General features: G+C 29.6%; 2 protein-coding genes across 4 annotated transcripts in view; both read right to left on the bottom strand.

The window, feature by feature from the left end:
• Window positions 1-468: 468 nt before the first annotated feature.
• On the bottom strand, window positions 469-8,439 carry LOC123292001 (calcyphosin-like protein). Of its 2 annotated transcripts, none has more exons than XM_044872535.1 (5): window positions 4,660-4,744; window positions 4,425-4,575; window positions 2,676-2,853; window positions 2,393-2,602; window positions 469-639 (listed from the first exon to the last, which is right to left on the bottom strand). In XM_044872535.1, the coding sequence occupies exons 1-5, from the start codon at window positions 4,697-4,699 to the stop codon at window positions 538-540; spliced, it is 681 nt and encodes a 226-aa protein (XP_044728470.1). In that variant the 5' UTR covers window positions 4,700-4,744; the 3' UTR covers window positions 469-537. The 2 variants fall into 2 exon arrangements, with proteins under 2 accessions (XP_044728470.1, XP_044728553.1); XM_044872618.1 differs by lacking the exon at window positions 4,660-4,744 and adding an exon at window positions 8,247-8,439 and having other exon boundaries at window positions 472-639.
• Window positions 8,440-18,026: 9,587 nt separating this feature from the next.
• The window catches only part of LOC123300116 (bcl-2-related ovarian killer protein-like), a 50,439-nt gene continuing 48,987 nt past the window's right edge, over window positions 18,027-19,478 (bottom strand). For both annotated transcript variants that reach the window (XM_044882604.1, XM_044882612.1), the window contains exon 3: window positions 18,027-18,170. In XM_044882604.1, the coding sequence (XP_044738539.1) occupies window positions 18,033-18,170 (138 nt within the window). In that variant the 3' untranslated portion in view covers window positions 18,027-18,032. The remainder of the gene's footprint in view (window positions 18,171-19,478) is intronic.

The following is a 19,478-nucleotide window of genomic DNA, read 5'->3' as shown; positions in this document are numbered from 1 at the left end:
ACATATTCAATAGATTACTTTCATGCTTTTAGCCACAATGGCAAGTAAGAAAAATCGATTGACGTAAGAATCATCAAAATTGGCCCACACGTTTGGTCTCTAGAGCATCCCAAAAGAACACACATATGCATACATATACTTACAAAAATATTATTCTGGTTACCAAAATCGTGTCGTACAGTGTAATATGATAGATAATCTTGTGTGTGTAAAAGGCTTTCATTTGGTTTTAAGGCAATGTCTATAACATTTAAACGTTGTAATTACATAAACGAACATAATAAAAGAAAATAAATATGGATTTTATTAAAATCATAACAGTTTTTTTTTATTGTGAAATAGTCGGTTATACAGTTAAATAAACGTTATGCATTTATTTTTAACATTTTAACAACAATAATAATAATTAAATTTTTGTTTAATAAAAACATTATTAGCAAATAGTATTTTTTTTTTTTTTAATAAATATAATTCACACTTGTTTAATAATATTAAATTAGGATAGTAGGTAGGTAGGGATAGGTATACCATTAAAGTTTATAATTTATAAGCATGACGCATCATTAAATCAAAATAAGCATCGTTATCAATAGAAGCACTAATTCCACTGTAATAATTCATAAATTCTTCTTTTGTAATCTAGAATGAAAGAAAAATCGAATAACCAGTTTTACAAAAAGCTCAATAATAATTAATACACACAGCTATTTTAGTCACACGCTACGGACAAAATAATAATTTTTAGTTCTCTCACGTGTATTCGTTTAAAAGAAGTACGCCGAACAGAATCTTTTAAGCAAATGACCTATACTGTCATAATTTGGCGATACGTGATACTATAGATAAAAATGTTAGAAATGTCAAATAGGGCGCAATAATAAAAATCGAATTGTCAATATGATAAAGATAAGTCATCCAAATATGCATGACCTTACGATTTAGTTAAAATCTAAAACAGATTAGGGTAGAGAAGGTGATATTTCAAAAACGCTATAAATCTATTATTTTTTCAAAATTATTTGTATGTGATGCATAACAATAGACCAAGCTATTCTTCACCTTCCGCAGAGTTTGTCAATCATATTGTCAATTACGCTCTTTCAGTGTTTCAAATGTTGGTGATCAGACATCCTGATACAGCTTCCCTCACTCCCAGGGATGGACTTACACAAAGCGCTGCCCTTGGGCTTTGCCAAAAAATTCTGCCCCAAGTTTCTCCAGCTATTTTTAATATAATAAAATACACAATTTGAACTTAAAAGAAAAATTCCACGCAAAAGTTTTTTATCGGTGCTATATACTTAAAGATTCGTCATTATTTCAGAAAACGTATATGAATCAGGATTTAAAAATTATACTTTTATTTGAGAATATGTTTGTGACTTAACAGTTAACATACAAAAAGTTAATAATATAATATACCAACGCGCAAGAAGGCTCACCAAAAATATTGAATTCGTTTATGATTCACAAACAAGTACGCACCGACTTTTACTATTGCGGGATGTTCCTGTGCAAGCAATTAAAAGGTTGCGAAAATGAAGTTTTCTATGTCGATACTGAAATCGCGAATCATCAGATCCGGTAAGCAATCGCACATTTCAAGAATGGATTCACACTAATATTAACTATTTTTATTGTGTTACTTTCATCATTGAAAATATCCAAAATATGAACGTTGAGCAATCAATTATTTTAGAAAACACAAAAAAAATTTAAGTGCAATATAATCTCAATGGGTACTTTATTCTAAGAGAAAATTTAAGCTATACTGGACATTGATTTTCGTAGTTACATAGTTATACAGTTACATAGTTACATAGTTATACGTAGTTATACAGTTTGCTTGTATTGAGCGATACCGAGAACTAAGTAGCCAAATTAAACCGAATGCACCAACAGCGATTTTTTTCTAGCATCTACTTTTCTAGTCAGAAAAAATAACTTTGAGAATAGCACAATCCACGCTCGATTTGAAGAAATTTGGCTGGTTTCATTAAAAATCTCTAGCAGTTCAAGGCTCTAATTTCGTATTTTTATTTATAACGATCAAAAAGTGTTAATTGCCTATAAACTTGGAGCTATTTGCCTATATTTAATTAGACCAATATTTTCGTCACAAATTTCAAAAGAACCTCTCCCTAAATTTGCATGTTCTTATACAATGTTTTTATAGTAAACAAGTGGCCCTAAATTTTCTCTGTTTCACATATGAATTAAATCGTTATTTTGCTGCACTAAAGTCCATTATTAGATGGTTACGAAAGTTTTACCGTCCCTACTGATGGTAAGACGTTATTTATTTTTTGTGTTTATTTTTATCTGCGTGTGACTAATTTATTTGATACCTATACTATTTAGTTATAATTCAAAATAATCATTTTGGTTTTACCTGTCCATCTTTAGTGGCATCTTGCTCAAAATTATTAATAAATTTTTGTAAAATTTGCTCTTCAGTTTCCTCTCCACTAATATATCTAGGATTTGACTTAACACTGTATACATTACGTAAATCGTCAATTGTTATTAAACCATCACCAGTTTTATCTAATTTATTAAATGCCATTTCAACAACTTTTTCTCGTGACTCGGACATGGGAGGCTGTATGTTAGAAATCAAAATGGATTATTATGAAAACTTTTAAACAAAATAAAAAAAACATATAAATACTCACCCTAATTTTAATTAGAAATTCGTCCATATTAATACTACCACTACCATCGGTATCAAATTGTTTAAATAATTCATCCACTTCATCATCAGATAGTTCTAGTCCAGTATCCGCCATACCTGTTTTAAATTCCTCCAAGTTTAATTGTTTATTTCCATCATCATCCATACGCCGAAAAAATCTAATAACAATGAAATACGCCTTAATCTTTCAACAATAATTATGCATTGTAAAAGTAGCACTAATAGAAGTAGGTTTTCGAAATGTTTTTATCGTTCGAAGAAATTCCATACATATGTTTGTTTTATGTTATTTCAGTTAAATTTTTAGTAAAATAGAATTTGTTTTTATCTCCCAAAAAAAGAAATTTTCAACATGTCTTTACGCTTCATAATTAGGACAGTGTCAGAGAACTACTTTCAGATTGATGTCTGTGGATCCACATGTGTGTGAGTTTGTGTGCATGGGGACATTTTTTTGTTCCCTATTTCTCGTGAATGAAAGGTTTGAACGATCTCGTATTTGATTTGCGCCAATCGTTGCGAGATGTGCTAAAGAGACTGACAAAATGGTGCATAATATTTGGAGGCGTTATTTAACTTAAAAATTTCCTGTAAATATTAATGAAACTGGAAATTTTGATAACTAGGAAAATCTATAAAACAATAATTTACTCTTTGATCATTTTTCTGTAAAAGTAATATCAACAGAAGTATTTACGATTATGGGATTTTTTTAGAGTTTGTATAGTTAAAAAAAATTTTTTTCCAAGTGCCTGGTGTTTGGTCAGATCTATATGCGTTATACATATACTCAATGTCAGAAAAAATGCTCGTTTAAAACATTCTAAGTGTTACCATTATAACATAACATATGATGAGTACGCTTAGAATGTTTTAACTGTGGCATTTTTTCTGACAGTGAGATACATATAGATCTGACCCGAAAGAAAAAATTCGCTTTATAGTTTTGACAATTTAAGCTTTATCTTTTCATAGTTAAAAAAGGCCTAAAAATTATGAGATAAGAGGATTACAAAATTATTCATGCCTCAAAAGACATTAAAAACAATTATCTCTCCGAATCAAGTAGGTATGACTTGAATACAGGTTTCATATACAGTGTTTAGATGCTGTATTCAAATGTATATTGGCCATTTAGGCCATTATTATGCTCCTTGAGCACGGCGTTTAGTGCAGAAATAGAGTAAAAATTTGTGGCTGACTTTTACATATCTTGTTTTACGATTCTATCGTTATAATTACGAAATATCAATAATTATAAATATTTTTTGGAATTAGTTTAAGTATGATACAAAACACATGCCCAATAAATTTGAACTAACATGCAAAATAGAGTGTTGCCACTTCTCGATTCTTGAGTATATTTTTTTCAGAAGTTATTTGTTCCAGGTTAATCAGAAGATTGCTGATATTTTTAGTGTTCAAAGCTTAAGCACACACCTTTTTTTTAGAGTTCAGATATTGACTTAAAAATTAACAGTTTTCATAAACCTGATCAGATTTGATTTTTCAATTTTTTTTCTTTATATGATGAGTTTTTATTAAATTTTCGAATATCTAAGAAATTCAAATTCAAATTCATGCAAGAAAGAATAATTAAATTGTCTTAACTAAAGTAAATTCGTAAAAATCAAATAAAAAGATTCTTATTAATTTAAAATATAAGATATTTCTAAAATCTAAATACATGAAATTCAAAATAAAATGCATGCTAGAAAGAGTAACTAACCTGCCGATTCCTAAAATGCCGTTAGCCCCACGTGATAAACTCAGCAATCGTAATTTCTCCAATGGATCAGTCGTTGAACTTATACTCCGTTTTGCACGGTTTACCATATCAGATTCATGCCGTGTCATTGCTGATTGTGGCCGCAACATTGCTAGCAAATTTTAAATAATAAAATTAAAAATTCAACAATAACTACAACAATTACATTTAACTCCCGATTAAAAAAATTCCTTACGTTTATGAATGTGTTTAATATTTGCACTAACCCAAAACATTTTTATTAATTTTTAATTTAAAAAATATAATTATTTTTAATTAAAGGAGTGTTTTTTTTAAATACAAAACAATTTCGTCGCAGTGGCGTATTTCTATACGTATAGAAGATTGCGGTATAACTGTCGCGCCTTTCGACTAGTTGTAGGCAATAAACAGTACATGTGTGTTATGCTAAAAGACGTGAATTGGGTCACTGATCTGCGAGCCAAATAATATTGTAACATTATATTAAATAAGATATAGAATTCAATCCAATCGTTCCTCTTCGTCGAACATATTAAACTTGAATAATTTTTATTTAATTTTTTTAAAACTAAATCACGGAATAAATATTTGATCATGTAAGTATTTTTTTGTATTTTATTTAATTTCTTACGAGCGTAAGCAAAGGTATTTTAAACCACTAAATAAATAAAAAATTGTTACAAGCAAACTCGATTGTCTAAATGACTTAATTAAGATGGCTGAGCTGTTCCTAATAAAAATCTGTTCAGTCATTTAAAAATTATCTGCGTTTTGGGAAAGCGAACATCACTACATAGTATAAAACAAAGTCGCTTTTTCTGTCCCTATGTCCCTATGTCCCTATGTCCCTTTGTACGCTTAAATCTTTGAAACTACGCAACGGATTTTGATGCGGTTTTTTTTAATAGATAGATTGATTCAAGAGGAAGTTTTTTTATGTATAATACATCCATATTATAGTAGAGTAAGGGGTTGAAATAGGGGTTGAAAGGGATATGCTTCAAAAACTAAAAAAGTTGTGCATCGATTAAGCTCAAATATTGACACGATATACAACCAGCTTCAAAGATCTATTGTTTTTATCTACTTTTAACCTTCGGAGGGTAGAAAGGTGTAGCGAGAAAGTGGGAAGGAATTATCGAATATTTACAAATATACCTAAGTGGGGTATCAAATAAAAGAGCATGACGTGTACATTACAAAACTGTTATCCCACGCAAGGAAATGTGGGGGGAGGGGTGCAAGTGGGGATGTTGCCCAGCAAAGCAGGTAGTTCACAGCTAGTATAAGTATAAAATTGTGATCAATTATTGCAAATTTCTATACATATCAGACTCCTTTTCTGAGGACAGCGTTCAACGTAAAGCAGACGAAAATTGTGAAATTTTACTTTTTCATTTAAGTTTGATTTACATTGTGATGATTTCAAAAGATCCACACTTAATTACTAACTCTTGACCTGATGTGAGTAAAAACTCAACGATTTAGATATCGAGAGGGAAGTTCAAAAATGGCACCTTTCTGGTACAATTTATTGAACTTTCCTCAAAATAAACTCAAAACAATAATCACATCAGGTTAAGAATTATTAGGGTTAGATACCTTTTATCTTTCGTGTAGTCTATTTTGAGAACCAATTGATCAATTTCATTTTTTTAGAATGGTGTTTAGAGAATTTTAAGTTCTTTCAAATGGTGTATAGCAAGGTAGGGATGCCAATTGAAATTTGAAAGTTGGGGTGGTTAGGGACGAAATGGTGAAACTTAAAATTGTCTAGGTACTTTTTTTTAACTTCCCCCAAGATATCTAAATCGTTGTGTTTTCACTCAAAACAATAATCACATCAGGTCAAGAGTTATTAATGGTTATAAACAGTAAAGTTTTTTCTCTTCAATGCCTCTACATTTTGTTCAAATTCTCGAACTATTAATTATTATTAAAAAAAAGAACTGAAACAAAAGCTTAGAACCACGTCAATTAAACCATCGTCTATAAAAATCTGAAACTGGTTTCGAGTGATAAGCGAAACCAAGATCAAGACCGAGACCATAGTTATCTTGGTCTTGTTATTGATCTTAACGATTGAATCTTGGTATTGGTCTTACTTTATTAGTTTTAGTCTTGGTCACCATCTTAGTCTTGGCAAAAATATGTCTTGGTCTTGCAGAATCAAGTTTTGGTTTTTTAGAGTTGAGTCTTAGTCTTGAAAAATTTGCAAAACCGAAACTAATTTTGCTTATCACTACTGGTTTTTCGATTACGGATTTATAGATTACACAGACAGATACAAAGACTGACGCTTCAAACGGTTGACAACCTCTCTTCCTTTTTGTCAAGCTTAAAAAAAGCCTCGAACTTTTGTGTGATTATTTCCCTATAAATGTAATCAAAAACCTATCTCTAATAATTCGGCAAGTTTTTGTAATATTTTCATTTTAAAATTTGTCCTCCTTGAATTCTTTAGAGTCTCCTTAATTATTCCGCATTATAAATTCTCAAGGACCTATAATGTTCACACCCACTTCTAGGACGAAGCATTAGTCATACTCATTTTTATAGTGAGAAAATGACTAAAAAAATTCCTTTAATTCATCAAATTAAACAAAAAAACAACTGTGTTTATAAATTGAAAATTGTGGGTTTCTATGGGAACCTTGATTGTTTTGTTAAGTACTTATAAAAATTACTCATTACTGATTAGACATTTATAATATAACAATTACATATGGTTTTTATATAAATTTAATTGAATCATTATGTGAATTTCAAGGATCAATAGCTTTAACGAACCAAGTACAAACAAAAATATCAAATACAATCAGTCTTTAACTGTTTTTACTACTTCTTGAAAAATAAAATCGTTTTTCCTAGCTAATATTCCCCAAATTAAATAAGTGGATTGTAAAATTACCACTTTTTAATAAAGTAGGTACAATACTTTTTTTTTTTGTAAATATGTTTTTGAAATATCCAAGGGACTACCTAATTGATGAAATTAAACTTCGCTTTGTAAATTACAACATTCTAGAAAAAAGTAGTCTGATTTATAATTGTGATAACTGTATTTGATGTAATTATTGGCCGAAAAATTATTTTACTAGAAAATTAAATTTTATTTTAAAATTTTGCCTAGAAAAGGGCCAAGGAAATACTTTTTGAAATATGTGCACACCCGTTGCCAAACTCTTCGTGTTAATAGGCTCATCGTTTCATAAAGCATATCTAAGTGCAGGAGTTGCGTTAATTAAGAGGGAAAAAGATAAAATTTTCGCTTAGAGATGGAAAAAAGATAACACATTTTTCTTAAAATCGATTATTGTATTTTTAATTTTTCAAGAAATTTTATTACGAAAACAAGGCGCCTAGAGAAAAACTGACAAGAGTACGTTTTTGCTTAAAACTGGATCTTAAAACTGATTTTAAAAAACCACTGATAATATATGCCATTTTAATCCTGAAAAATTTGTAATTTTAAGTTTTTACCAACTCCTTTGTTAGAAGTGAGGCAAGTTTCGCCCTATTTCTCACAGTTTGTTGGAAAGTTAAAGCACAGTATTCGAAAACTGTGAGCAAGAACAAAATTTATAAATTACAAAATGTGTCTCGTAAAAAATTAATAAATTTTGTTCGAAAAATTCCCAAATCTTCTCGTAGAGGATGTACAGCTGGAAATTCAAAAAAAAAATTTTCCCTATATATACATTCAACAATGGCTTACTTACATTAATAACATTTAACCTTGATTAAAAGTTTAACAAAAAAAAAATTAAATTTGTTAAGAAAATTTCCAGAATACCCTACCTTTTCCAACAAGGTGTTTTTTCGCTATTAAACAATTGAACTTAATCACTTTTGTTGAACACCACTATTAAAGACAATTAGTTTAAAATCAAATCAACAGACTGGCTACCTATACAAGCTAAAAGAATACTTAAATGTTCTATTACAACTAATAAACTTCTGAACCGGAAGACTATCGCTGTAATACTGTATTGTAACAATTGAAATAAAAAGCAATAAGTAAATATCACCTTTATAACATATGTATTAGTTGAGTTGTATTGTTATTAATGACAGTAATTTCCCTTAACCACCAAGCACAATTTAAACATCATGTACATTAATATGTATCGATTTATTAATAATTCACATATCCTATCTAAACAGTGGAGAAATGAAGAATTTTGAACAATAAAATTCTAGTTCCTTCTCACCATAAGAAAAAATAATCAAAACTTTATTTTACATTTATATATGTAACCCTAATTTCATTATGTAGAACTTTCAGCAAAAACTTACATGATTTTCTTTTTTCACTGTTGTCAGCAATTCAATAAATTCTTCAAAATTCTGGAATTAAATTGGGTTTCCTGAACATTTATGCTGGAAGGTCATTACTATTTGCATTACATACCCATCAACATTAAGTATGAAATCGAAAAAAAATGTTTTTTTCGAAACACAAATTCTTTCCAAAAGGGTAATAATCCAAAATAATCACGTTTACATGGATAAGAAAATATGGGATTTCGTCAGAAAAAAACAATGTTTCCTCCAAGTTTCAAATTACTACGTGTTGAATGTAAAGCAGCTATAGAAGTCAAATGATGATATCAGGAGATTTTTCTCATTGAGGAACGATAAATCGTTTGAAAACTACACAATAAGATTAACACTTACAAATATCCATCATTTTCTTATTGTTGGTAGCCAGGTTAGGTAAGGACACACTTAGGCTATAGAGCCCATTGTGATACCGTACACATATGTGTTCTTCCAACTTTTCCGCTGATAATTTCATTTATCAGCTTCTCAATTATTTTTAGAGAATAAGTACATCTCCTTCGTACATATACCATGCACTACATAAGCCCGTCACAACCATTAATTAAATTAATTTTGTTGTGCCGCCGGGAATCGAACCCGCTACCTTAATATTACCGCGAACGGAATTGGTTACGCTTTAACCTGTTATGGTAGCTATAATAGAACTTTATTCTAATTGGCGAGTTGTTTGTCGATGGCAATGTTAAGGAATTCCCTGTATTTTAAGCGTTGCTCTTTTTGCATTTGGTATCAAAAATAATAGTTAATTGCAGCAGCTGCGACATCAAAACAATTGCTGCAAACAAATATTTTTACGTTTTACGTTACGTTATGTTCATTCAAAAAATCACGCTTAGGCGGAAGTGGGCGGGTTTGCAATTGCTACTCTTGCTACGTAGTTAATTCTCCAATACAAATTCATCCTAATTAATTAAAAACAATAAAAAAGTTTCTAGTTTAAGGATCTCCGAACAATTTAGATTGTTGCCTTAATTTTTAAACATATTTTTTTAATGTAAACAATGATTACTTAACAATTTGCATTAAAATGCTAATTTTCGTAGTGAAAATATGTTTAAAAAAATAGTAAAGTTGTAACACTCCCAATTTCCTTATAAAATTTGTATGGAAATAAAACGTAATAAATTACAATGCAGTAGTGAGCAACAAATATTTATAAATCTAGGCAGATTGTATTACATGATTATAAAATACATTGTTTATATTACTGCGAAAATATTTTAACCCAGATTGTGACAAATACATAGACAAATCTCTAACCTGAGAAATGAGTCGGGACTCTGATCTGGACGCTACTCGCTTTAATTATGAAAACCCACCAAATTCCTCCAAATTTTTCTAGAGTATAAAAATCATGATGCAATTAATCCATTTTGATTCAGTTTAGCATTTTTATCGGGGATAAAAGATCCCGAATTTATCATGCAATACATTTCCCATCTTAGAAAAAACGAAACAAATTTATTATATTAGTTTTCAGTTTTACCCGACAAAAGCGAAGAATAAAAGATACAAGTAATTAAAAAGCAAATATTTAAACCAAAATGTATTATTATTTAAAATTTAAATCGATTTTCTAGAACTAAAAAGCAAGTTTCAGCAAATGGTTATGAAATTCATTCAAAGCTTTGAACTTCTATAGGTACAGCTTCCGAAATTTGAGCTAGAGGATTGAAAATCGATATATAGGTTAAGTTTGTATCCAAGATGTACCTTTAAGGAGTGTCTTTCTAGCCACCCTTATTTCTCTTTTTGTAGATATTACACTGTTTTCAAACACTAGAAAAGTCACAAATTTCATTGCAACCTAAGATTCCAGCGTAGGACAGAAAACCTATAACCACATCGCGATTAAAAAAGGTATATCGCCATAAAAACATACAGGTCAAAACTAATTAATGTTTTTCTGATCCAGGGGTAAATGTTATATGGTTTATGCTTTGACCTGCCTTCTTCTACCCATATTTAAAGCATTACTAAGAATCATCTTGATTAAACTAACTTTTAAACCAAATAATAGCATTGTTCCAACGTCGATCTTTTTTTCTTTTTTTTTTTAAGTCGGGGACAAAATGAATTTTCTTTTTGCAATGTTGTTATTAACTGGTACGCTTTCATGCAAAAAATCGTGTACTTTACTTATGTGTTCTGGCCATCTTTGTGTCAAAAAAAAAAAAAAAAATAGCACGCAATCCTATAATTACAGGTGTCGCACATGTATTGGAGTCAGCATATTCCAATCTTTCGTAAGATAAAAAATATACCGTGAAATCATCCAGTATTTCCTGTGGAACAAACAAACGTTGCAAGATCTTGTTTTTAAAGACCTATCCAAAGATACCACAAGCAAAGTGGTGGTGTGGGTAAAAATTCAAAAAATAAGCAATAATACTGCAAAATTGGGTGTTTAACTTATATCTGGCAAAATATCTTGAGTTTTTTATATCATTCTCATGATATATGGTATACCTAAAAAGCTGAGAACCTTGGATTACTCTATAGTATACAATGACCCAAAAACTATAAAATCTGCGCTAAAAGTTATCTCACTGCCACCAGCTCCCAAAATGAAAATAAAATCACCCCAAATTAATTTCTAACGTTTATAATTCTACTTGTTGAAATTTATAATCGAAATTTAATAATGCAACGCTTTTACGATGCAGAAAAATCCATCAGTGCTTCGAAAAATAACTGTCATTGTAGATTTACACGATCAGTTAACAAAACTAAAATTAGGTCATCTGAAAAACATATAACAATTTTTATAGTCCGTTTTTCCTGGCAGAAGATTTGATTTACGACAAACGTTAAACTTTCTTATACAGAGAGCAATAAACTCTTTACCATTAAAATAAATTATGCAAAATACTATGTGTTAAAAATTTCACTAACAGTGAAACGGAAAAGAATAAAAGAGTATGAAAATGGTGACGTGGTAACCTCCCTATTTTCATTTCAAACATATTATTACATGTAAATAAAAAATTAAATTTATTTCCGTGTACAATACAAATACTTCAAGTTGTCTGTCGTTCTGTTGCTTAGAGTAGAGGCATGGTAATAGATGTCATAATAAAATAATGAAAACAGTGACGGATCCAGAAGAGGGGATAAAAGGATAATTATATAAAAATTTGCGCCCTTGAACTATTTTGCTTTATAACGAATATTATTCAACGAATTATATAAGTCGATATGAAAAAATGTTATCTACATATCGTCGTGTTCTGTTACAAAATAGTTATACCACGCAACTGGAATATTAATGACAGAGGTATGTCAAAAATGCTTTATTATAATCCTTCTAGAAATATTAGAAGGGTATTATGTGACATATCAAATGTAAAAGCTATGTATGAAGAATACAAACATATTTTAGTAATTTTTATGTGATACGAAATATTTCTTGATCTTTCCCATATGCAGTTTTCAGGAAAACCTAAGCAAAAAACGAGCTCTGAGTTGGAGTGTTAATTATGAGCGATACCTACAAAAAACATTTTTTTAACTCGTCAGCACTTGAGTCAACCGTTCGGTAATCTTTTATCGCGTGATGAGAAATTTACTCACTCATTACATAAGTGAGTCAAATATTTCTCTCTTTAGATATTCTTTGACTTTGTTAATCATAGCCTCTACATAATTTTATACAAATTTATTTTTTAATGCACTGTCTAATTAAAAATACTTTAATTACGTGATTATTGAATGATGTTTGAGAGTGCAAATATTAAAGCAGAGAAATAATCTAAATAATTAAATTCATTTTAACTAATTTCACCATATTTCTATCACAAGTTTTTTAATTTACTGAGTACGACTTATTTCCAACTTACGAAAGTAACAATTTCTGAAGGACTTAAAAAAATATATTTAAAAAAACTGTAGATAAATTGAAAAAATCTGCAAAATTTATAATTCGGAAATTGATAAAATTATATGAAGATAGAAAAAATTTTAAGCCCATATTTGAAACTTTTGAAACATATTGAAAAATAAAAGTTATTTATATTTTAAATCGAGCGTGAGCAAAATGCTTATAACACGAGTGCAGACGGGTTAAGCAAATCATGTGACATGTCAATTCCAATCCAAAAATATATATTTCTTATTTAATTGACCATTTACGCTCTAATGGCTTAAAATCTATGTCTTTGAATTTTCGGAAAAAGGAAAAGGTTTGTTTTTTTTAGTTAGCACAGAAAAACTTGAATAAGCTTAGAAAAGCATACAACATAAAAGGTAATCCAATGATTTATATACGAGAATTCAACTGGCACTTGGCCAGTTTGTATTTATTTTACAAATTACAAAAAGTTTTTTGTGTAATTCTCAAGAGAACATAGAAGAGCACAAAAATTTAGAACATGGATAAAATATTATTGCTAGTATTTTATGTAAAGCGTTTAAGGAGCTTTATAATTGAAACAAAACATTTCATATTATGAACGGGTAACATCAAAATGGATATTGATTAAAATTAAATATTAATTTTGTTATAAAACAATGAAATGTACTAGACAAAGATAAAATGAATAAATATATGTATAAAATTTTTACGATTTGGCCTTCATATAATATACTTTTTAAATCTAGCCCAATTTTATTTTATTTTAAATTGCCCTTTAATGATTTTGATATTTAGTTATTAAACTATGCAAGTTCTACCGCTGTAATGTAATAAAGATTGCATAAGAGCATTGAGATAGCCGATTAAAAATATATATATATAATTACAAGTGAAAACAAACAATTGACTGAGTTAATTGATGGAATACCCTATATAGAAAATGTTGAATGTCGGGGCTTTTAAAAAACCAACACAATTATTTTGGCCTCCATTTATTTCGAATGTTTTCGAAAATATCATTTTCTAGATTTTTTTGTTTTTAGGATTACTTTTAAGCCCATCACTACCATGGGCAATAAAATATAAACCTTCCTTGTAATCCAGGACATTAACCTTTTACTAGTTCTTAGCAAAACTCCCAAGCCGATGATATAGCTACAATTAATGGGCAACCACAAATCTATCTTTCCGTTATTTGAGAGAAATGTAAGATGAAGGAAGATTTTATTCGATCGTACGCCGTATAATCATACTCATTGAACTGGAACTATCGATCTTGAAATTGTCTACTATAATTCTAGTCTTCGATTCGACTATAAACGTAATATACAAAATACGTTCGCCGAATAGCAAATAATTTCTACTAAGCTAAATTCTTTTAAGAATTGCTCTGAGCAAATCTTTCAATAGACAGAAATTCAGTATGAATAATGATCCGGGAGATCCAAATGAAATGAAGCCCGTCAACCCGTAGACGTTTTTAGATCTACTGATTTCTAATAAAATTTGCTTCAATCACAATTTTTACCTGAAAACATAATTTGGTACTTTCTTCAGGACTTACCAATGGTTTTTTTATGTTGTTTAAGGTGGTAAAAACATAATTTTGAAAAATTGATTGAATTTTACATCGTTTTCTAAATCGTACACTTAATACCCAAATTTTCTACTAATCATCCATAGATAATTAGCACTTTGAAACATGCAATGAAAGTGATTAAAAGAAGCTTATATTTATCAGAGCCTTAAACCATTAAAGTTGGTTGAAAGAGCTAGTGCGTATCCAGTCGAGGCAATTTTTTAAATGAAATATTATTCCATTCTTAATAAGAAGGCTTACCCTTGAATATAAAGCGGGTACCTACCAATAGTTGGGATTATCTGCTCCATTTGTATTTAGTATACTTAAAAAAGGCGAACTTAAAGATGCCTCACCCTATATATTTCTGAAATGTGCTCTTTATTAATATGCGTTGTTTTAGTTACTTTTAAATAAGTATATTTTGTTTATTTGAGAATTTTGTATAACTGTCTAAAAGATTTTGTTTAATAAATACAATAACTAAGGCTACCTAGTTAGGACACTGATACAATCCGCATTTAATATATTTCAATCAAAACAAAATCAATGACCACATTTGTAATGGAAATCAATAGAAACTTCCCTTTTTGAAGTCGGTTACTAAGTATAAAAGAGCATTTAAATATACAAATCGTAGGTACCTAAAACTTAATTTCTATGTAACTCGTAGGTATAAATTATTGATTTTACCCGCATCTATCTGTCACACGCAAGAATTTTTTAAATTATTATGATAAAATACATTGCTTATTATAGAATACATTGATATTCGATACTTAGGTATATTATGTAGATACCTATATAAAATCTATTCATCTCTAATGATCTAATTTTTTAACATTAATAATAATCGATATAAAGATTACTGAACCATGATTATACCATATTTATTCATTGTTTATTGTCTCATTCACTGATTCAAGGTAACTTGATTTCAAATAATTATTTATCTTTGTATCTATTTTAAAATAATATTTGCGTTATAGAACTAAAAACAATCAGTATTCTCATAAATTAACACAATGATGAAACACAGATTTTTAATAGAACACACAAACAATATTATATTCTGTTGGATGAAATGGATTTAGGCTCAGAATGAAACTCGTAAATTCAATTCCCAGGGACGGTCAGACGTGTGTGGCGTTCCTGAACCTAAAGACTTAGCTACGACTAACGAACAAATAGATTTTATTTAGAGATAAATCAACGAAAAATGGAAAGATACAATAGTCTACAAATGATCCATATAATAGTACCATTCATCTCCAAAAGAGTAGCCCGACAATAATCCAAATGAGCGCCATCCATCTAATTGGGATTAGCTATTCTTTAAAGATAAAAATTCCTATTTAATAAAACTGTCGTCAAAATAGATCTATGACTTATCGAATTAGAAGTGAAGGTATAAAGAAAAATAATGCCCCAAGACTGTATTGGTTTGTGACCAGTAAAAACTCAGCCGGTTTATCAAATGTACTATAGGTGCGCGTTCAAAATTTTTGGTGTCGTGTTTTTTGTAGCAATTTTTTTTGATAACATGCGAGAAGAACATATCTCGCATGTTATCAAAAAAATTGCTACAAAAAACACGACACCAAAAATCGGCCATTTTCACCTAGATCACCTAGGAAACTTTTTGCTTCAGCTTGCCATGAATTTGGAGAACATGCAAAAATATTTTTATAATTTGTCGATTTGTATTTTTTTATCTAAGTTTTAAAAAAGTAACAATTCAATTGACTATTAAAATTGTTCAAATAAAATGTTTTAAAAAGTTTGTGTAGTTTTTTACAGGATACTCTATTTAACCTATTTTATCGAATTTTCTACGAGTTTGACTCGCTATCAATCAATAACTTAAATTTTTTCAAAGCATATGGAAATACTGATAAAAATTGACATGAATGAATAATTGGGACTGATGTAAGCTAGTGTTCACCATTAGGTTTGTTTATGTTCCGGTTGTTATGGTACCCTTATATTGATAATTTTTTTATTATTCTATTCTATTCAAGTGAATTCTTTAAGCATTTTGTAAAAAAAAGTTAATAAATCATAATTTAATTGCTTTTACATTTACAAATTTTATTATTAGTTTAGTTTTTCTAAGATAGATGGAAACGATAAAGCTCATTCTGCCTGAAAAGCTCATAATGAAAAGTAATAGGCTCACGCACAAGAGTGGAAGATTGTAACCCATGTAATTTTTGCGTAGAATGGCATGGAAGTATTCTAGAATTTTATTTTTTTTTAAATGAATTCATGTAGATCAGAGGTTCTCAAACTTATTTCGTCTACCCGCCTCTTCAAGAATCAATTATTTTTCAGCGAGCCCTATATAAAATTTTTACCCTTGATTTTATGTTGTAATGTGTCCAAATATACTTATTAATATCAAATTACAAATCAGCCTTACCGCCACCCTGTGAGCCTCTATATATATATAGACAATAATTGACAATACTGTTTTAAATTACTATGGTTTCTAAAGTTCCAATCTCCTGTTCTTGTTGGATATTGAATTGAAATTTCTATTTTCCCTTCCTTCCTTTCCTTCTATCCTTTTTAATCGTACTTCAATACTATGAGGTTTGGCTAATTAAAATTATGAAATTTTGATTTCTTATTTAAAAGAATCACCATTTGAGCTTAAAACTCAGAGGGATTAAGAAAGCGCATTTAAACTCGAAACGAAAACATAAATTGTAATTATTTTAGGGTGCTGCTCTTTTTGGATTCTCTTCATAGAGATAATATGTATTATCTCTTTGATTCTCTTTGACTAAAATAAAGTAACCGTAATTTCATATTTTAAGTTATATAGCCATCTCTGTGAAGAACGTTGAATTTATAAAACTCTTTTACCATAAGCTATTTAACACACCGTTACTACTACCAATAAATGAGAATCTGAACTACATAAAGAAAAATTTTAAAATAGTGAAAAAAACAGGAAAGCCGCAAATTACCAAACGATGAAATACAGTGGCAAATCAGGACTAAAAGAGGACTAATCAATTACAATTAAAATGATGTTGCATTGTTATTGAATAGAAATGTGAGTGAGTGAGTTAAATGATTTCTTTATTTTAATTTTCTCTAATAGATGGTAGGTAGTTAGCAGATTTAATAAATAAAATAAACATTGTTAGTTCAATATCTTTTTAAGAGGTGGCCTTTTAAAACTGTGGCGGTAGAGTTCTTATAAAAATAACCTGTACTGATCTATATTTAACAAGATTGAGAATCTATGAACAGCACTGATCACTATATTACGAAATACAAAGTCTGTATATCCCAGGCCCAGAATGATTGGCTGTATTTATGTAAATATTTTAGAAGGGCTAAAAGGGGAGGAAAAGTATAAAAAAATACAGGTTTTAGAATTGCACGATACTATTCTAGGTATGTATTCTCGAACATAAAATAAACAAAAAGTTAAACACTTTTGTCTCTTGAGCTGTTAAACGGCCACCATAATCCACAATTGATCGTTATTTGGTGTGTGGCTGGATGAAATCTATGGCTTATTCTACGTTTATTGAACCTCAAGAGGAGCTTAGGAATCAGATCTCGGTAATAAATTATTTTGAGCCAAATATTTATGGGTATTTTTATCTTAAAAAAAATCAGATTCTTAAAATGCCGTGCAATTCTTAAACACCGCATATAAGTAAAAATTGGCCAGCGAAGCTGGGCTGGTCTTGCAAGTAAATAACAAAATTTAAGAATAAAATAAAATTTATTTGAATTTTTATAAAAATAATAATAAAAATATAATCACAATAATTACAGAATAATATTAAAATGCTGTATTTCCCCACCATTTTAAAATAAATGCCAAAACTAATACACTAGTTAGAAACACAGCTACCATTCCTAAGCATTCCATTATTGTAAATCCTGGTTCTGGTGAACGAAAATGTACATTTAATCCACCCTGAAATCAGAAAAAAAATAAACAATCAATTCAAACGACGTTGTAATTTTAAAAATATAATACTGAAAGTAAATACAAGCTCTATGGGTTCTTAAGTAAATTAAGATTTAGCACAATTTTTTTGAGAAATGGTTTAAATAGTGAGTAATGAGTTTAGTTTTATTATTGCTATATTATAATAAAAATACATCAAAATTTCTCACATTTCTCAAACTAGGCATTTTAAATTAGGAAATTAACGAAAAAATGGAGAAATTGAGTTGTTAGACAAAAAGTTTTTTTTAATAGAAATGTCGTAAGTTTTATGTGTCTGTACGTAGTTCGAAAACAAACAAAAAAAATTTGCATGATCGTATATAGTCAAGTAATCGGGTAGGCAAATAAAAAAAATATATTTTCTGACCTCCGTGCAGAAAGTGTCAATTATCGGCCAGCTGTGCAAAACAAAGTTTCCGCTTTCCGCCTTCGCCGTAAATAAACATATACACACCATGGAACCAAGTAAAGAATGTCTCAGATCTCCTGCTATTTAAGAGTGCATATCTTTCTTTACTTAAGTTACGTCAAAAAACAAACGATTTCGTCATCAACGCTTTCTATATATGGTATTTCAACAATTAACTCAGTCAATTGTTTTTCACTTTTTTACTCAAGTTGACAAGCGGGTGGTAAAATCGTTGTCAGTTAAATCAGTTTACCTTCTTCACGCATTGGACCGACCCATCATATTACCGTTACTACGCTTTGATAGGCACCTAATCGGCGCGATATCGATCGCGATAAAATTTAAGAAAAGCTCGCCCGACTCGAAACGGCTCGATCGAATGTAATGAAATTCTTTTCGGATCATATTGCCTTTAATACGCATTGATCGACACCCCAACGAAGTTGATATCATTTTTTGTTCGTGCGATATCGACGACGAAAAAAATGTCTACGGGCGTACGTTCACACACACACACACGCATACTTCTTCTCGAAATTAGTGTTAATGCATTTTCGTAGCCATGGAACGTAAAGATGTTGAAAATTTCGATTTCGAAAATAGGACCTATTACAATAACTTCCTATTGTGGGAAGTTAAAAAGAGATAATCCACAAATTTTGAACTTGATCTGCCCAGGACCTTCCAATTCTTCTCAAGGGAGAGCAAAATAATAATTTTTAATTTTTTTCCTAGAGAAAACCAAATCAAAAATCAAGGCCCTCCCCTCCATGATACGAATAAACCTACCAAATAGATTTTTTTTTGAAACATTTTTTTAAAAACTCTTCTTTTGTGAAAACTTTTGATTCAACCCGTTTGGA

This window comes from Chrysoperla carnea, chromosome 1 (genome assembly GCF_905475395.1).
Source record: "Chrysoperla carnea chromosome 1, inChrCarn1.1, whole genome shotgun sequence".
Classification (NCBI taxonomy): Eukaryota; Metazoa; Arthropoda; class Insecta; order Neuroptera; family Chrysopidae; genus Chrysoperla; species Chrysoperla carnea.
Note: the sequence above shows the minus strand (reverse complement) of the source record. Positions and strands in the feature narration are given on the sequence as shown.